The 20667-nt window shown below is 36.1% G+C and overlaps 1 protein-coding gene across 1 annotated transcript in view; it reads left to right on the top strand.

Moving 5' to 3' along the window:
- The window catches only part of LOC124165689 (lachesin-like), a 270532-nt gene extending 250535 nt beyond the window's left edge, over positions 1-19997 (top strand). Inside the window, exons 5-6 of the mRNA XM_046543173.1 lie at positions 1872-2040; positions 15862-19997. Coding sequence (XP_046399129.1) covers positions 1872-2040; positions 15862-15962 — 270 coding nt within the window. The 3' untranslated portion in view covers positions 15963-19997. The remainder of the gene's footprint in view (positions 1-1871; positions 2041-15861) is intronic.
- The last annotated feature ends 670 nt before the right edge of the window (positions 19998-20667 follow it).

Genomic DNA, 20667 nt, shown 5'->3' with positions numbered 1-20667 from the left:
GTATTAGAATCGTGGTTTCTCTTCTTCTTTCCTATGATATTCATATTAACCATAGCATTTTTAGTGATATTTTATTTTATGGTATTTCTAATTTCTAATAGAACTATAATAATTTTAGAAAGTTTTCCATGATCACATTTGCTCTCGAGATTGGAGCCTAGTAGTTACTGCTTTGCCATAGATGGCAGTTTTCATGCGGGTCCTAATAAAATCGACTTAAGTATAAAATATTTAAATCGTAAAAAACATACCTCGAGCACACACCTACCTATTTTCGCCAAAGCAGAAGCTCAGCCGCAAATTACTAAGGGTGGCCCAGCGCAAACTCCAGGGTGTTGCCAAATCAACAAACTTGCATGCGTGAGAAAAATGCCCTATATTTTCCCGCATGGTGACCTGGATATTTTCCAGCGCAATTTCAATGAGACACGTTTGCCAAACAACCTCAACAAATGGGAATCTAGGTCGAGATATTCTGCTTACGAAAGGATAGTCAAAAAGAAAAATGTTGTATCCCTTTCTCCCATTTGTGTGGAGAAAAATATTATCAATGACTGTATAATACAAATTTTAGTATAGTTATGCGGAATTTTTTTCCAATTTTCTCTTACGTGCGCTTTCACAGATGTTTCTTCGTATTATATTTCAGTATTGATTTCTTTGGTGGCTGGAAAGAGTTAGATAATCATTTTTGTTAAAATATTCAAATTTTTATATCTATTTATTTAATATTTCTCAGCGTCATGAAATTTCATTTAATACTGCATCAACTACAAAGGTATGGCATTTAGACTTTGCCTAACTATTTGATGCCCTATGTAAATAAGATTGAGGGAATATACTTTCTGACTAATCTTCACGTGAAGATACCGGTAGAAGTTCTGGTGAAACACCTACGCGAGCGAAATATCCAAGGCTGACATTCCTACATAGCAGAAACCTGAGGTTAAATTGAGGCAGTTAATTAAAGACCAATAATTAATTATTTTTTTTCATAATTTGACATATTTTTAACGATCCCCAATGCTTCATAAATATTTTACCTTAATAATGAATGATATTGGAGGCAGTATCTTCGACCATACAAATAGGCGCAAGATCTTGCCGGCCGCGGTAGCGGCGGGGTGAAGTCCTTGAAAAATTCAGAGTATGGATTATCTTGTACGTTTAATTGTTAAGCTGAGAAAACCCTGTAGGGCCAATAGTGGTGTAATAATAAAAAGGTAAGAGGCCAATAATGCTGTTTTCGGTGGTAAGAAAATAAATGAATTAGCAATATTTCCGCTCTTTCCGCTCATTCATGCTCTATTATTTACTCAGTGATCCAAACCAATTGTTGGGTTGCATAAGTGTGGAGGTTCAAAGACTTGTGAATGTCACACATTCAGGGTAGTAGGGCCAGTTCATTTCTTTAGGCCATCTCTCACTTCGAGGATTTTTTTCGTGGGTTCCCAAACTAGGAGTCGAACCGTGGATTCTTATATTTGCAGCCAGTTGCTCTACTCACAAATCTAATAATCTCCCTCCACTTATATAGTATGCAGGTTTGTTTCATGTTTTTTGTCAGTAAAGAATTTCGTGCGAAAGTTCCACAGAGCAAAAATCATTCGCCTTGACCGGGATTCGAAGTTATCACCGCGGCTAGTCCCGGTATACTTTAAACTAAAATAATTTCGTATCTAATTTGTATCTTCTCTCTGCTTTCAGGAGATAAATATAAACATTTTAAATAGCATGCAAGAATAAACTCGGGTTAAAATTGATGCATTTAGCCAATATTCCATTAATTTTTTCATAATTTATTTTTCAATCGTAAGAATTACATTGGTAATCAAGGTCCTATCTAATGTGTACCTCTTCTCTGCTTTCAGGAGATTAATTACGATTCTCCCCGTGGTGGTGTGAGCGTGATCACGGAAAAGGGTGACATCACGACGAGTTACCTTCTGATCCAAAGGGCGAAAGCAGCTGACTCCGGGAAGTACACATGCAGCCCATCCAATGCAAACCCCAAGACCCTTGTGGTCCACGTGCTCAACGGTAAGTAGATTTTTAATGGATCTCATTATATAACTTTAGGTAACCAAAGCGATCCAATCCTACTTTTCCCAGTGGTCCAAGCCGACAGTTAATATTCTTAAGACCTGCCGCTCGCTCCATGTATTAGATTATTAGTGAATGTTCCGATAATTTATCAAGTTTTATTTAGAAAAATGTCTTTATTTTTAATAGGAATGAGTGATGACATGGTGCAACAAAGTCATTTCCTGTGTCCCGTATTATTTGCTCGCATTGAGTTTGTGTTTACTTATATGTTTATGAATATATTGATTGAAGTTTGGATGAACTGAAGAGAGACATTTTAAAGATGTATTTCCCCACGGTTTGCAATTTTTTTGTGTGAAATTAGCCTCGTAGAAAAAAGAAGAACTTTTAGCTCTTGCATGGCAGATTTTTAATTCTATTATGGCCTTTGAAATTCGTTTAAATTGTACCCAGGTGGTACTAACATAAACTTCATTTAAACCATGAAGAAACATTAATTTTCTTGGTGTTGAGTTTATAACTTCACTGTATCATGCAGATGGAATCTTTAGTGGTCGACTTATAAAGCATTTGGAAAATGATATTTTTAATCACTTTCACAATCAAAACCCGCTTTCATTTGCTATTTATTTGTAAAGGGCGCGTAAAATTTAAACCGATGTCCTTGCCCGTAATTATTTATTTGATTAAAAGTGCGTATTTCATGATGCTTAATGCATGTTTCCAATTTTTTGTGTGGAATTAGAATCGCACAAATAAGTAGAAATTCCAGCTATTGACAGACTTTTTTTCATGCTATTATGGACTTCTTCGTCAGTTGTACCCAGGTGGTGCTAGCATCAAAATTATTGCCTAAAACCTATATTTTCAAGAATTTTGAGAAAGTTCACGTTCAATATTTACAAAGGATAAACTTTGTGCGGCTCATTTTTACTGTTGTTGCTTATTTCGGTTAACTCCATAAGACCTTTCTCGCGCGAATCTTCCTAGAGCACTCACAATATACTGTGTGCATATACGGTTGCCACGATAAGAATAGCAGGAAAGGCATACATGGAAGGTAAGCATTAAAGGTTTGCCTGGGTTACAATGGAAGTTGAAGCCTTTACGACCACCCTCGGGCGCCCACAACACTCCGTCGCGAACACGGCATCGAGGCCCGTGGAGTGAGGATTGACAATGCATGAGAAAATGCGTCTGGCTCGTCTGCATAAGTCGAGTGCCGAGAGGTGAGCATCAAAAAGTACGAGCACTACTTTCCGTGGGTATTTCAATTTTTCCTTTTCGGTACCCCGTTTCCTTGCTCTGTTTTTCATATGTTTTTCATCGAAGTAGCGGTAGCGCATCATTTTTAAGAACTTATGAAGTCATAATTCAACCGTGTCGGACGAGATTTTGTGGCGCAGTTTATCAAAAATGAATTTGAGGTTGGAAGTATGAAGAAACTGTTCACCGTTTTTCTTTGATAAAATTCACATGGGTGACAATTCTTAAATATTCATGATCGGGAATGAAAACTGTCATGGTCTACGGTAGCACTGAAGCCTTTATGAACTAGATATTACGCATTAAATGTATGATTCAGTTTATTGCTTCATTTCATGTCTTTCGTGATGAATGAAGTGCATGAAATGTATATAATGACGTATAAATAACTCATCCTTTTAAAATGATTAATTTCTGGTCAGCAGCAGTGGCGATGCGCATCCAACAACAGCGGTGGCCTCGAATAGAAAGGGAATAGGGTTGGGGGCGAAATATCCACGAAAGTATGACCACTATTTCCCGTGGATATTTCAATTTTGCCTTTTTGGTATCCCATTTACTTGCTCAGTTTCTCATATATGACTGCATCAAAGTAGAAGTAGCACATCGTTTTTGGGAACACATACAGTCTAAATCCAATCATTGCGGACGAGATTTGGTAGTGCGCAGTGTATCAAAAGTGGAGTTGGGGGTTAAAGAATGAATAAACTGTTCGCAGTTTATCTTTAATAAAATTACATGTGTGGAAAAACTTAAATTTTCATGTTCGGGGCTGAAAAATCCGTGATATGTGGAATCTCTGCAAGCATGAATCCAAGGTATTCTTGAATTTTTTATTTTATTGATTCATTTTGTTAAAGGAAGGCCGTGTCGAATAAATCATTAATTCTTTGAAAACGCTTAGGATCTCATCAACCACAAGGTTGGTATTTCTAAGTAATCCGTGTGGAAAAAAATGAAATATTTGCTTTATTTCAGCGTTCGGTATCATTAATCTCCCAAGCCATAGATCTCTCTTGGATATCTTTGGCAAATTTTGAAGATATGGTATTTATATGGCATAGAAATATGAAAATAGTTACGTTGAAAATACATGTCTGCTTGCTGTCATTAATTGAATTATTTTACTTACTTAGCGATCAAACCATAAGCATCCTTATTGTAAATAAATTTCAATTTTCGTACACATTTTCGACAATTTATGGGCTTGGTAACATTGATTGACATGCAGAAAGACTTGAAAATGGTTGAAAAATTATACTTTGCAAATTTTGACCTGAATGTTAGCAGACATTTTTAGACGCAACACCATTTTTATTTTACTAATGCATTAATTTGAAACTAGGTATAATTTTAGAGAAAAAGCTGATTTCGGCCACGTATATTTATAGCATAATTAACATTACGTATACTTTCATTTCTCCTTTTCTTAACTCTGTGATATCAACCTTTCATTCATAATTACATTCATTATACCATTATTGTCAAAGAACAAATTTTAACAATCTAATACGCTACAATTTGTAAAATGTAGGAATATTCTTATTCTGCCTGTAAAGCTGCGATATCATTAAATGGGTCCATCTTTAACTTTCTCAAGAATGGGAATTAATATTTCTTGGATAATATTCGTTCATTCACATCAGATACTCCTTGGATAATGTGTTGCTGGCACATTTTCATTCTAATGGAATTGGTTGCCTCATTTAATATTTCTTTTCAAAAAAGATAAATCCTTCATTAATCTTCCCATGCGTTTAGATTTAGCAGAAACTAGGTTGGTTTCTTAGTAAGTTTGAATTGAAAAACAAATACTTAACGTTATGAATAATAGAACTTCAATAAGGTAAATTACTTAATTGCTTACATTTAATTGCTTGGTAAGAGTAAAATCTACCATTATTACATCTAAGCAACGTACGGGTAAAAAATTCACTAAGTAGCAAAAGAAACGGAATTGGATTAGAAAAACCACGTTTAACCTTTGAGACGATATCATTGTTATTCCAGTGCTTTATGAAAGGGTACCTCTCCTATCATGTAACTTTGAGGTTTAACTCCATGTTGTTTAAGTGTTTTTTTTTAAATTATATTTATTACATGGAATAAAATTTCAGATCGGATATAGGGATCCCATTATCAATCGCCTTGAATTTGCGAACAGGAATTTTGATATTGTATTCGACTTACAGTTAGTGTTCATTGGGAATTCGAAAGCCTATTTTCGATCGGAACTATGATCCTCGTGCATCGTAACGTAATGTCCTTCATAAAAAACTGAAAAACTATAGGACAGTAATACTATTTTTAATAAGCTATCCATGTGTTGTACATTATGAAATAATCGCTGTGGCAATCAGGGCAGAGCTAATGAGTAGACATTAATGGCGCTTTGGCTCTCATGAAAAAGACAGCCTTTAGTGGCAGTAAAGTGAAGTGAAAAAAACTGCTTGTTTTGTCATATTGAGGCAGGCAGCCACTCCCGAACCGTAGGGCATGCTTTTCCTGAGCACCAGAATGCAGTGCTGACGCTCGCTGGGCGGGCAAGTTTCGCCTCATGCTCTGTGGCGCTCGTAAAGAGACTTTGGAAGGAGTGAGTGGTACGTATGGTCGTAAAAAAGACAGGGAAAGGATTGGAGGGATAGGTAGGAGGCTTGGAGATAAAGGTTGGTGGGTTGTAGGCCCCTGAGTGAACCAACTGGGTGTGCCCATCGGGAGCGCGGGGGGAGTTGGGGCAGAGATGGTGGGGTCAAGTTTACGGCGGTTCGTATCTATGCTCCGAGGCAAGGGAGAGAAAGGCTGTATCATACCGAGAGACGGCAAATGAAGATTGCGAGTATAAGCACCGGCGAGCCAGATGTGATATTGAATACCAAGTAGGGATGCAGATGTTTTGGAAGCTTTCACAATGGGTTGCCCGAGGATAATAAAAGATGGTCTTATCTTTAGCATGAAGATTTAGATTGAGAATATAATTCAGATGGACTCTTTGTGGAAATTACAGTACCTTATGGCTTTTATTGATAGGCATCTTTCACATTATCATCATAAGAATAGAGATAATTGTGTACTGTAGTAGAAAAAGTCCCGTAATTGCGATAGTGCGGATACCGCTTAGATTTATTTAGTTTAAATACATTATAGGTGACAAGCCAGTACCTACGACAAATCCAATGAAAAATTTATGGAATGATATGCAATAATGTTGCAAAAATTAAAAATATATTTCATTGCTTAATACTAATGGATGTATAACTTTACCAGAGGATTTAACTCCGTTCTCTTTTCTAGTATCCCTAGTTTCCACATAAGTGCCTCGGCGTAGTTAAGAATTGCCATTATAAATCAGTATTAAGCTGTCAGGAGGTAGATGAAGGAAAATCAAGAAAATCAATTGTGTTTGATGGATAGCGTTGTTTTAAAATCACCATACTCATCGGAGAATGAAATCACTTAATTATGTTGAATGGCCTATAAATAGTAACGATTAATTTTGTCTCTGTCACTAGCAACTCATCACCGATTATAAGTTACTTATCATTTTCAAAGGAACACACCATGAAAGGGAAGCATAATATCCTCCTAGTATTAATTACCCAGCTGTATTGGAGAATGTTCTCTGTGTATTTCAATAAATATAGTCACATTCAGACAAATGCGTGAAGTAGCAAGCCTATAATGTATTCGTAATTTAAACTCGTGCCTCAAAAATTATGCGTGTCAGTTATATCAAAATAATCAAAATTATGCGTGTCAGTTATAAATTCCACTTGGCAGCATGATTAAAGTTAGATAAATTTGAAAAATATTTAGACAAATTCAGTTCAACTCTTTCATTTTCTTTACTAAAGTTGTTTTGTAAGAATAATTTTACATCATTTTCCGTTCAAATGTGACACCAATTTTTACACATATTTTAAAATATTTGCTTCATATATTTCCATAAATTTTTTGCATGAATTCCGTGGATTTATGACTCCGCTCTCATTTATGACAATATGAATATCTCTCAGATTCCTTGTGTAGCTTAACGCCTCGAACTCAGCACAAACGAACCGAATAAAAAATATGTGTGCCCTAAATGATAACAAAATAATCGCAAACTCTTAAGTTGGAGAAATTCCAAAAATTTAAAACAAATATAATTCCGCTGTTTAATTTTTTACATAATATTTCTTGTTTGTATAATTTTAAATTTTACGGATATTTAAAAACTTTTTTGCATCCATGTCGTAGGTGTCATTTATAAAATAAAATGAATTTCTCTCATTCCTTGTGAAAATTAACGCCTTGAGCTGTGAACAAACAAACGGAATAACAAATCTTCCGCGCGCCCCACAGGGTGATGTGGATCTGGGGCTCCGCCATCGGCACACAATGCCGTAGCCGCAAGAATGCCAGCCACAGCCGAGACCCTTATCGCTCGCCGAAATTTCTCTCTCTTAGTCGAAAGGGTTGCGAAGGGAAAGGAATGGTGAGGAGTCACATTTCCCAGTGGCCTCTGACGGTTCGCTCTTTGATATTTCTCGCATCTGAGTTTTCAGCACACTAGACGTGTATGCTAACTGCTGTCTAGCCATCATCGATGTGTTGACTTCAAATATTGAAACTCCAAACTGAAACTCAAGAGCTGTCCCTATAGTGTTCTTGCGTGCGATAGAAATGTCAGAGATTAAGAAAACACTGGAACCGAACTTTTCTCTCTTACCCTCAATCATTTCACTATTTATCATATTGTTTTTAAATCCGCCCCAAAAATAATTAAGTGCGGTGATTGTAAAACCGGTATTAAATTTTCATTTCACATTCTATTGCAGCACATTGAAGATTATTATGTGAATATTAGATACCCTACTTAAATGAATATACTTAACTTATTCATCCTTCCGTATTTACGTGCGCGAAAACTTTTTGACTTCGTTTAGTGCTTATTGAAACTCCAAACTGAAACTCAACAGCTGTCCCTCTCGCACGTTGTTGCGTGTGATAGATTAGAGATGAAATAACTCTGGAACTAAAGTTTGATTTTTTCATCTTACGCGCAATCATTTCACCATTTATCATATTCAGCTATAAAATTCTCGAAAATAAATGAAGGACGTTGATAGTAAAACCGCTACCAGTATTTCACTGTGATTTTACATTATATTTCAGTCTATTGAGGGTTGCTATTTGAATATAAGATGCTCTATTTAAATTTACATAAATTTTTTACCCTTCCCTATCTATGCGTGCATACCTCCCCAAGCAATGTGCAAGCAAATGTTTGACCTTCCCAAGCAATCTCTCTGTATTCTAAGCAATCTCTCTATAAACCCTATGATATTTAAGTTTATTTCACTGAATACTAAATTCCTATCAATGCAACCCATACCTCGTAACTCATAAATGAAAATACAAAATTATAATGGACTGACGGATATCAAGGAAAATGTGACTTGCCATAAACTTATTGGGCTGAAAATATAAATCATTGCAAATAATGCGGATTTTGCTTTGCTTATGCATTGATAGCAACTCTTTCTCTTTTAATGCGAGTATTCTTCAGACGGTGATGAAAAATACATTATGGTTTATTAGTTTTAAACATGAAAACCACGAGACATGCTCTATAACTCGTATTTTTATGGATTAGAACCAATATATTGGCGCGATGTTTATATTTTAATAGCTATCCATCGCTTTTCTTCCACGAGACGATGAGTTACTGCTTGGTACCAGAGTGAACGAACTTCAGGGACGGTTTCGGCGCTGAATTGAATACCTGAATCTGAATAGGAAGGAGGTGTCTGAGATAGGAAGGTTGGGTTCTAAGGTAAGGCCCTCCCAACAAAACTCTATCAAGACTCCAAGATCGCTTGGCGGGCCGGGGTGAAAACTATTAAACCTCGCTGGCTCGTTAGTTAAGGCTATCACGCCATCTCTCCCTGTAGCGCGCACGTACCTTACCCTTTAAAAACCCTGCTTCCTAGCAGGTGGATACGTCGTATATCGTTTTTAACAGTGCCTTTTTCTACCCTCTCTTGGCTTTCCCTTCAATCCCAGCAGGCACTACCTTTCTCCTCCTACGGAGAGGGGTGTTTTATTTCTCTTCCTAAGGGTGCGCCATTTAAGCACGGATGTTGGGTGATGTGGGTGGGTGTATACGTCACAAGCGAGCAAGCCAGTTAAAGGACTTCAAAATGGTGTGGCGTAGGACGGCGACTTAACAGTCGCGGCAGAGTGGTGAAGGTAAAATGTATTCTCACTGGGAGGCGCGGTTACATCAGCAGGTACCTCATGCCTCCTATTGTTCACCTGTAATTATTCCGACGGATCCTCTCAAAATAGCGCACGTTCCTTACTAAGCCTGGTGTTTTGGTCCTCCCTTGCCTTATCAGTACGTCTCAGTGGTTAGCCATAATTTACTCAACTAAAAACTTCGTCCTCATACCAATCTTAGATTATCTGGCTCCGCAAATTCATTTTGGTTGTTTGATTAGGTTTCCTCATATGTAATCAAAATATTCTTCTCCAAAAATAGCTTATAAAAATAACTTATATTAATAAGTTAATTTACACTTTTAACTCAACTTGTAATTAAAACAAAAACATTATATATTAAAACAAAACAAAAAAGTAAAAACATATAAACGTAATATATTCAATAAGCCTAAGAGTAAATTTTTCCCAAAGAATCCTTTTAAAATGTAGCGATTATCTAAGTATTTTTCCATAAAATAAGACAATTTAAGACAGTTCCTATTTATTCCGTAATACACGTTTGACTATCATAATTAGAACTGCAGTTTGATAACTCATTTTGGCCTAAAAAATAAGGAAGAATCTGGCGGACAGATAGTAAACCAGGCCAACAAATTCCAACAAAAGACTTCGGTTCCTCCTCTCCTGAGCCTCCGCATATGTATCAATACCAAATTATCATACTTTACCACTGTTTTTCTTTGTAATAGGATGGCATTAGAGTGCGAGAAGATGTTTGATAGGATAATTGACGATGAGAACCTCGAGAAATATTCTATGATTCATATGCCTTATGATTATGTTAAACCGAAATGGTGGTGCGATGTTTACAATTAAATAGCTGTCCTACTTCTTTCTTTCGCGAGGTGATTATTCACTGCCAAATGTCTGGAGGAACGTACGTCAGGAAAGGTTTTGGTGATCAAGGCCAGAATATGCATTGAAAAGAGGTGGAAGCAGCGGTATGATTGAAGAATCTGATCTTCTTTTGTTAATCTAAAATATTTTTCTCCTAACATTAGTGTGTAGAAATAAAAATTGTAATGAATAATATCTAATACTTTAATTGATTATGCGGCATGATAAATATGACCCTGATTCAGATATGACGTGACTTGATTGGTTATTTTTATCTTTCCTAATATTCCCTCGTTTAAAACCATTGCTGAACAGTTATTTGTTTTAAAATATTCACAAAAGTTGTTTGTAAACCTTTGCAAACGTCGTAAATTTTAAGATACTAACTTCCTTGCCTATCGATGCGTGAATTATAAAATTATTGTGCCTTCATTTTTTTTTCGTTTTTTTCCTCATATTTTACCCAAAAAAAGATTTTCTTGGTTCTCAGCTGATACTAATGATTTCGAGGAACCTTCTTGGCATACAATAGCCGTAGAAATTCAAGTTATTCAGGAAAATGGATATTTCAAGGATGTGAAAGTCCGGAAAGCACTTTCACCCACGCCTTTCATATCCTATCCCACAAAATATGCCTACTTTGTCTTCTCCGTTCACAGTGGTATTATCGTCTTTGTAATGCTGAGGCCAAATAGATGGACTAGAGAAAACTTAGGGGTCTCGAGTTTCGATGCCAGAGAGAAGGATACAATGGTTAAGACCTGGTCCAAGTTCAGTTGCTGGAACGAGGTGAAAGTCTCCCCACGATATCGAAATCATGTGGACCAGTTAGCTGTGCGTGGCCAAAGTTCTCTCGCTTGCAGTTTATAACGATATGAAGATCGTCAAAGCCGACGCCGGATATACAAAGAATGGCGGGAAACGATGAAGAAGCTTTTCGGATTAGATGGCAAAAGAATCATGTGAAGAATGAGGCATCGGAGGGGAAATTGCTCGCGCTTTGAAACAGTTTATACTTGCATCCGACACTTCAAACCCGAAGACACCCGCAGTGAAACTGTCGTCACGAAGATGAATCGAGGCGGAAGACGAAAACCCAACCGTACCTAACGTACCTCTATGTGGAAGCTTCCATCAAAATTATACATTTATTATTCAACATTATCAACATTAACATTATCATATACTTGACTCATTTAGAGCATTTTTCTCAAGTGTCTGGCCTAGAATTGTATATTGTTCGAGTGTAGATTTTTTGGAACATAAAAAACTTCGTCAACAAAAATTTTTGCATAAGTTCAGCGAGTCATAATAATGGCCGTGAAAAGGTAGTTGAAGTATAAGTAAGAAAAGTTCTTAATTCATCGTTTTGCTTACTTAAATTTGTACAGTATATATTAGTGTTCTCCATCCACGAATATTCTCAAAGTGTGAAGAAGAATAGTTAGAGGGTTAAATGAGGTAGAGGAATCGAGAGACGTGAGTGGTAGTGTAGAGAGTGGGATGGAGGGCTTTCAATAGGTGATACATTGAATTTACATTGGAACGCGTCGGTCTCCTGGGAACCCAAAGGCTCAGAGGAGAATCTATTGGGAGAGCGCGAGGAATGGATGGAGCCGTAGAGGTGGCAAGAGGATGACGGGGAAAAGCAAGGGGTTGAATGAAAATGGTACGGCTCACCATTAGCAATTCTCTGGTAGAACTGAAGTCGCAAGGCACATGGAAATTAATCCGTCCTATCAGCATTTTGCTCCCAAAACTTGAGGGAGAGCGCACGTCTGGGTATGAGAGATCCATAATAGTTATGATCAGACGGATGCGAAGTCAGATAATTTTTAATTCTGCGAGTTTTACCTTAGATTCAGCATTTTAGGTGGCTCAAAAATTTCCGATTATATATTAGCAATTAGCAAAGTTTAACTCCATGCTAATTGAGCTCTGGAAAACACTATATTTACTTTTCCACCAAAGTGTCTTAAGTGAAACTGTTGTGGCGCGCAACGTTAGTGTTGAAAATGAAAATTCCACTTGAACTTTAATTACGCCACTAATTTGGTCTTCCAGTTAGTTATCGTACATTCATTTTTGCACGTAATAATCAATTTACTTGTCGAAATCCATCTAAATAGTTAATATATTATATATGAAATTTAAAAGTTACATTACTAAAACATATATTATAATTGGAATTTAAAAGTTACATTCCTTAGCCATTTCACAATAATATGTCTATTACCATTGGATTCTGGGTATAAAGGAGTTTGACGTATGCATTTAAAAGTATGTTGCGTAAAATCTTCATGAAAATGCGTGTTTATGAGCAAAAAATTTGCATTTCCCTGACTAGTTCATGCAGTAATTTCGTACCATCGATCAGTTACATTTTATGCACAAGAAATAATTTCCTCAATCAATTTGAACAAAGCATTGAATATAACACTTCTGGCATTATCCAATGGAAATGCGTTACTGAAATTATCGCCGAAATATATAGGAAAAAATCAATGCAATATAATGGTAAGAATTTATTCTAGATAACTTAATTAACTTGATGAACTCTCATATATGCGCATGTCCAGTATATGCCTTTCATGTTTGCTAATGAAAATTTGATTAATTTCAATTGTCGTGAAAGCAAAATAAGACTAAACAAATATTTTAAGCCTAATTATTCTTTATCTTTAGTTTTACACTGAAGTTTTTAATGAAATAGACTTAAATGAATTCATCTTTTAATTCAGTTTTTTGGTTGAAAATCTATTTATAAAATAGGATGGTGTCTTTCATTAGAATTGCATCCGCCGGCCATTACAATGAAATGTAATTAGAAGTATTTGAATGTAATATCCTTGATAAAATGTCTACTTCACTATAATTATTTTTGGCAGGTGTACATGATCGTTGTCAGCTAAGATACCTTTTTCATTGATTTTTGGTGTTTAATATTCACCAATAATGCCTTCTATGTGAATATAACATTATGCAAACTTGGAGAAATGTGAGTTTAACATTAATTTACCTTAATGGTTGGACGGAAAGAGGATTTTCTCATTTTTTTAACATTCCTCATTATCTATTAGAAATAAGCGTTCTCCATGTATGGCTTATGCCGATTATCTACAGCGGGGAAGAAGGGAAATGTGATTATAATAAAAAATATATAGATTTCATATGATCTTGTTTTTTCACGGCGAATATTTCTTATAAATATTTCTCGGATTTCTAGCCGAGTGAGAATTTTTTGGCCTAACGTTTCGACGGAACACACTTCCATCGTCCTCAGAGAATCATCCATGATCATTAATTCTCTGAGGACGATGGAAGAGTGATCCGTCGAAACGTTAGGCCAAAAAATTCTCACTCAGATAGAAACCCGAGAAATATTTATAATAAATAGATTTCGTTTGAATTTATTTCCGCTAACCTTTAAATAAATTATGTACAGAGATAAACATGTACATATATACAGAACATAGGATGGCCGTCTCATTTTTAGGAATGGGCATAATAGACATGAATTCGGAAGGAGTATGTCAACCAAAGTTGGAAAGAAGCCTTGCGACACACAAAAGACTACTTGTTCTCCTTCGGTGCCTTTAGCGTTCTTTACCACAAAGCAACGGAAGCGGTGTAAAACGGAGCGTACAATGCTTGCTAGAGTATGATGTTCGTCACCCAAATAACTTTGAAATCCACAGAAACTGCTAACGCAGCCAGAATACACACTACCAGCCCTTGAGGCTAATGTGAGTCGTTGCCAAATACGATTTAAACCGCTGCCAACTACGCTGCGGGGACATTCGAGGATTAGGCCAAGGACGATCAGGATGAAACAGTCTCCAACGTGTATGACTTAGCCTTATGACCTCAAATTTTGACCTCTGCCAACCTCCAGAGCTTTAAATAAATAAATAAACTTTATTGGCTCTAGGAATCCTTTCCTTTGGAGCCTAAATAAATACATGATCATAAACACTCAGACTGAGAAGGTTAACATAAAAAAAGAAGAATTCATGAAACACTCAACCAGCCAACTCAAACAACCACCTTTATACAGATTTCCAAAAACATGAAACCAAATCAAAAACCACACAAAAAATATACAAACCCATAAATTGCAAGTTGCGGAGGCTTATATAATTCAGGTATCATAAGAATAAAAAGAAAAGAAAGACTTTTTGAAATAATTGAATGTTGAGATATTTTTTAACTCTTGAGGAATTGAATTCCATACATGACATGAATTAATATAAAATGAATTTTGGTACATGGTTGTTTTATGAATAGGTACAATTAATTTATTTTTATTTCTTGTAAATCTTGTTTTTTTTCACAAAGTTATCTATATGAGGTACAAGCTTTACATTGTGCATGTAAAATTATATCATAACTTACGAGTAACAAATACTCTACATGGGATAAAATTATCTTTAAAATGTGGTCTCTTCGTGAGCTTATAATGTTTCTATTGAAAAATTGTCGTACTTATTATTTTTAGCATACTGGTGAATATTTTTAACCGAAGCGTTTTCCCAAAAAATTCCTATGATATTGAATCCTTATCAAATACAACTGAAATGAGTAATTTTCATTTTGAATTCCCAGTAGATTCTCAACATTTACCGATGAGAGATTTATTAGCCGATGTTGGAGCAATTGCTGCCATAAATATGACCCTTAACTCAAACCTTTCGATTTGCTGGTTTAGTTGAAAATAAATAAACTAGGTCATGTATCTCTGTAGCTCTGTCTGAATATTCGTAATTTTTTAGGCTTAATTGAAATGTAGCTATATTAAACTCAAAACTGGAAGCTATAAACGGACTCTAAATTTGCTAAATAAATGTTTTTCTATTATGCATGCGTTAGTCATAAAAAATATTTTATTTAAGCGATGAGCCATATTTAAAACAATTTATGTTTTAAATGGTGGGACTGACATCAAAGTACACAAATATTCAAAATTATCAGAAAAATGTTAAATAATGTTATGAATAATTTTTGCGATTTTCAAAATACTTTCTTAACTACGAATTTTATGGTTATTTTTTTCAATCTTCTCAGCTGGTAAAAAAATGTTTTTTTTTTCATATTAAATAAACATCGTTTCGCTAACAACAATTTGTACAGTTTACTTCAGTTTTAGATTCAAAAGTAAACTTTCTTGTATTTCACTCAGTATTTATAAAAACAATCAACCATTTTCGACATTTTCACTATCAAGAAATGAGGACTTGCCTTTTGATGATGACCTGAGGAGGTCCTTACGGGTAGAGTTTTTTTAAATAAATAGTGAGAGGAATAAAACAAGGTTTAAATTTGAATCTGTCACATTACCCATTCCATTAAGTGAACTTACAAACCATTGATTTCATACTAGTGTTCTCCATCCATTAATATTCAGCAATAAAGACGAATTTAATACAATTTTAACATTGACCTTTTCAGGGGAGCACCCAGCGGCAATGCAACATGGTGGGCAGCTGAGGTTGGAGTATCCGTTCAGTGCCTTCCTGCTCAGCGTCATAGTGGCACTCTTCGGATCCTGAGTGACGTGTCTGTGAGTGAAGGAAGAATAAACCTTAAATGCCCTCCGATCCTTAATCCGAAAGCTACCGCCAAATATCCCCTTGTGTAATCCCCAAACCAATCTCCCACACCCGTACCCCAGTGCAGTGTCACCCTGTGAACCAAAAACTCGTATAAAAACGAAACATTGAAAATTTTGAACGCTATGCCAAGCGTAGGATGTAAATACATATATGTCTATGATGATACCTCCCTGCATCGGCAGCCTCTCTATTTTTGGGTTGCTGTCATTGAGGGACAAAAAAAACTCACATTGAGAGGAGAAATGACGCATTGGAATTGTTTCCTTTTTGTTCATAGAGTGAGTTTCCTGGCAAAAGGGATTTCGATGGATATTTAAGCATTCAAGTGAGAACGAAATGCAAACAATATGTCGTCACATAATCGTTTAGAGAGTAAATGCCTGCATGTTTTATGGTGGAAAAAGATTAACAAAATGCATTAACACTATAATCATGCCACAGATCTCTCCAAAGTGAAATAAATCCAAAACATATTGTTACATGGGGATCAAAAATCAATATTTCAGACATCATACTGAACAAAACGCTTATGATAATTGGAGAGACTATTTATCCGCCGAGATGAAATGAAAATTGTATATTCGGAGAGAGCCCGTGTGAGTGGTAATTGAAATTATTTTCAGTAATAGCGATGGTTGATATTCACTGCTCAACGTTTTGTTTATTTCATCACCTGATAGAGGTAGTGCAAGAGACGAGGAACGAGTTTTGGTTACCATATTCTAAATTATGTTCGGAGGAGTCTTAAAAACAATTCACCATGCCTTAGGTGAGGATTTGGAGTGTTTTTCTGAGGTTGTGTAAAATTCATTGCCATTAACTGAGTGGTTTTATCTTTTGGTTGCCTAAGCATACTTTCGATTTAAAATTACCTGTCTATTCAAAGGAAATTAGCTGAAGTACTAGTATTTCTAACCTTTATTTTTGTTTGGGATTTAAAACTTTGCATTTATGAATTTTAGTGAGTCACGCAAAGTCTAACACGGTATAGATGAACTTAAATATTTTAATGCTTATATTTTTTTCTGAAGCTAATATCCTTTAAATTCAACACTGAAAGAGCCCCATACACCATTAAGTGAACAGCTTTACGGGCTAAAGCTGTGCAAAATAGCTCTGACTGCGATTAACTTGGTACACGTATTTCATATCCCTAAAGAAATCTCAGCTTTGTTTACTTTCCTGTGGCAAAGAATTTAATCGGCATTCCTTTTGTTGTAATGGTCATTATTTATTATTACCAGATGCTATAATTTATAACTGCGATTTTTCCTACCTGGTATTATAATTATGCATTTATTTGATTAATTCATCCAAACCTCAACCATATATTTTGTGCAACACGAGGTTTTTTGAAACGTTAAAGGTAATATTAAATTCAAAACTGTAAATATTGTCTTATATCCGGAAAATCATTTTATCAAAATGGATTTCCAGCGAAATATTTCGAGAGCCTGTGAAGATGGAAACAACGAATGACACATGATCAAGGGTTGGGACGGATCCCTTTCAATAGTATAGGTAATGTAAAAGAAAAATAAAAAGCGTGGATTGAATTATATTTTAATTTAAATAACACTGGATTATTTTCATGCTTCTAATTTTCGGTTAAACGCCGTATATTTTGGAATTCGGGTTTGGTATTCAATGGGTCGTATTGAAAAAAATATTAAGCATTAATGGGTATTGGCAAGTGTGAAGTGTGAATAAGTCAATAATAAGAGACAAAATAGTAAAAGATTCTTGGGTCCGAAATCTCCATCTGTTTGCATGTAATTCGGAAGGAACAGAGTAAGAAAACGTCGTGGATAACGTGGGGAATTTTTATGAGACTTGATTCCACGAAAAGCAGAAGTTTTTCCCTACGATATACTATTCTGGCATTCGCATTAGAGATTTTCAAGTAGAGTGAGAATTATCCGAGAAGCCTCGTGTTTCTGGCAGAAGCAAGGCAAAGGATTGAGCTAACTAGTTCATGAGCCCATGACCCTTGGTCTCACAGCGGGTTTATGCTCTCTGCGATTGAGGTTAGTGGAATTAGTTTCCGAGAACTCTTGAAGAGAGACGAGTATAGAGTGAGAGACTTAATTCCTGCTTAGTAGCTCTACTCGCTCCAGAGATTTGGGAGTGTATATTAGTACAGTGTCGGCAAGAGGACATGCATTTGTAATGCTTAACAACTGAATATGCGAGCTGCGTGAACTTCAGAAGTAGTAGCACAAATCCAGGATGCGTCGTTGAGAAAGTTGTGAGAAAAAGATTACGAGTAAGGGCCCTAGGAAAAAAAATCATAATTGGATAACAGGTCGAGGAGGTGAGTCAAAGCTTATGGGATTGTTGTGTTAATAACAGCACAATATTTTAGCGTTTAAAATGGGGGATGGATTGAATACGCGTTGTTACACCATTAGGGAAATGGCCGAAGCTGTTAATAGGTACAGCATTGGAGACTTGGAATAATTGTAGTTGGAAGTGAGGTGAGGGTTACAGGGTTGTTGTGTTTATAATTGCTAAATATTTTAGCGTGCCACAACCGGAATAGATTGAAGATGCGTTGCTTCACCATTACAGACGACTGAAATCATCTATAGGAGGAGTTAAAGCACATTGGAGAGTAGAAATAATTTTAGTTGGAGGTGGGGAGAGGACTACAAGATTTTTGTGTCTATGACTGCTATTACAGACGACTTAAAACACCTATAGGAGTTAAAGCACATTGGAGAGTAGAAATAATTTTAGTTGGAGGTGGGGAGAGGCTTCAGACTTTGTTGTGTCTGTGACTGCTCAATATTTTAGCGCACAACATCCGGAGTAGATTGCGTTGGTTCACTATAAGAGAGCCGTCTGTGAGAGGAGTTAAAGCGGAATTGGAAACTTGGAACCAGGGAACCAAAAATTGAGATCCAGCGTGGGATAAGAGAATGGATGGAGATGAATTGGAAGGGGAGAGAATGTGTTTCGTCTGAAAGTGAGTTCGGTTTTGGGTGTACGTGTATGGGATAGGGTAGGAAGACCATGCTTTAGAGATGTCGAGACATGCAGATGAAGAGGAGTGAGTGATAGAGAGATAAAGAGGTGGGTTGGGGAGTTGAAAGGGACTATGTTCTGAGAAGTGCCGTTTTGGGAGAGTAGTTGTCAAGGGGTTAGCGTTGCGGTGGTTCCTTGGGCAACACCCCTCCCTAGTCAAAACCCTTAAGGGGTTTTGCGCATGCATATTAGAAACGGGGGACTGGATGTGGTTTTAGAGATATGGGCTTGGAGGGATAGGAGCTGTAAAGAGAGAGAGACAAAGGTAGGTGGGGGATGGTACGTACAGACGGTACGGGAAGAGTTTCAACCTCACTCAGTTAGCACAACAAGTCAACCCTTTGGTCCCTTTAGACGCAAGCCTTCATCGCAAACCCCCTTTCACCTGAACAGCAAAGCAAGACCGACGCCTTATTGTCCTGGGAGAATATATGGAAGGATTGCCACCTGGGACTTAAAATATCTGGATTGGAACGAGGATCATCTCCCGTAGTAGATACAGAGCGACGCAAGTTCCTCATACCTAACCATTCGCTGGTTCAAAACATTGATTGTCGAAGAGAATGAATTAGAGTCGTGACAAGGTATTTCACTCAGAAAGCGGAGAGTCACACGAGGGATTCAAAATGAATATATTTCGATTTAACTTCCTCTTAGTTAAATATAAGAGACATTGAGTGGTCTACGTTATTGATATCTATTTGATTTTCAGGGTGAATTCAAGGATTAAAACCGCCAATACGCATTAATTCCGGTATAATTCTTCAGTTGACCTAAATTAAAAATTGAAAAGGTAATACTTTGGTGGGAAAAATTAGTTTATCCTCTGGTTTTCGTAAAATCTTTGCGAATTGAAATTCGGTTCACCCATATATCCGGAAAACAAGCATGAAAATTCCATAGGTATATACAAAGTTTTTTCAAAATACTAATTTACATGAGTATTTGAGTTTCGAAAAGAGCGCTTAAAATAAAAGAATGATCAATTATTGGGCATTAATATCCTAAAACGTGGCCATTGTTATCACTCTAAAGAACCAAAATGAAGCAAAGTAAAATGGAGCAATATGTTGCAAAATGGCTAATGCAACTGATGAATTACCTATAGTGCTATATTGTTTTCATTTTTTGTCAGTAACCATTTATTTTGCTAGCCCTTGAAAATTTAAATGGTTGGAACGCTACAAAAGTTGGCTATTATGTCAGTTTGTTGAAGGAGCTTTCTTAATTCTAGAAATCAAAGGAAATAAAATTCAAACCGATGGAATTTTTAACCCTTAACCGGTGACATGCGGTCTGAGAGACCGCTGCGTTTCTAAAATTATGAATATTTTCAAAATTAAGATCTCAAAATATCTATAATTCTCGTTAGCTTTATATTTTTTTATAACAAGGACATCCCACTCTTAAAATTTAACGGTCCTTTTATTAATTTCTGTAAATTTGCAATTGAACTCGATTAGCGGTCTGTGAGACCGCACGTCAATTACTAAGAATGCATCAAGAAAAGGAATAAGCGTGATAAATTTCATGGCTACTTACTACTCAGCCTTCCAACTTTAGCATTTAATGCCTTTTTTGAATCTGGCGTAATATTGATACATACATAAATATA

Source organism: Ischnura elegans, chromosome 9, assembly GCF_921293095.1.
Source record: "Ischnura elegans chromosome 9, ioIscEleg1.1, whole genome shotgun sequence".
NCBI lineage: Eukaryota > Metazoa > Arthropoda > Insecta > Odonata > Coenagrionidae > Ischnura > Ischnura elegans.
Note: the sequence above shows the minus strand (reverse complement) of the source record. Positions and strands in the feature narration are given on the sequence as shown.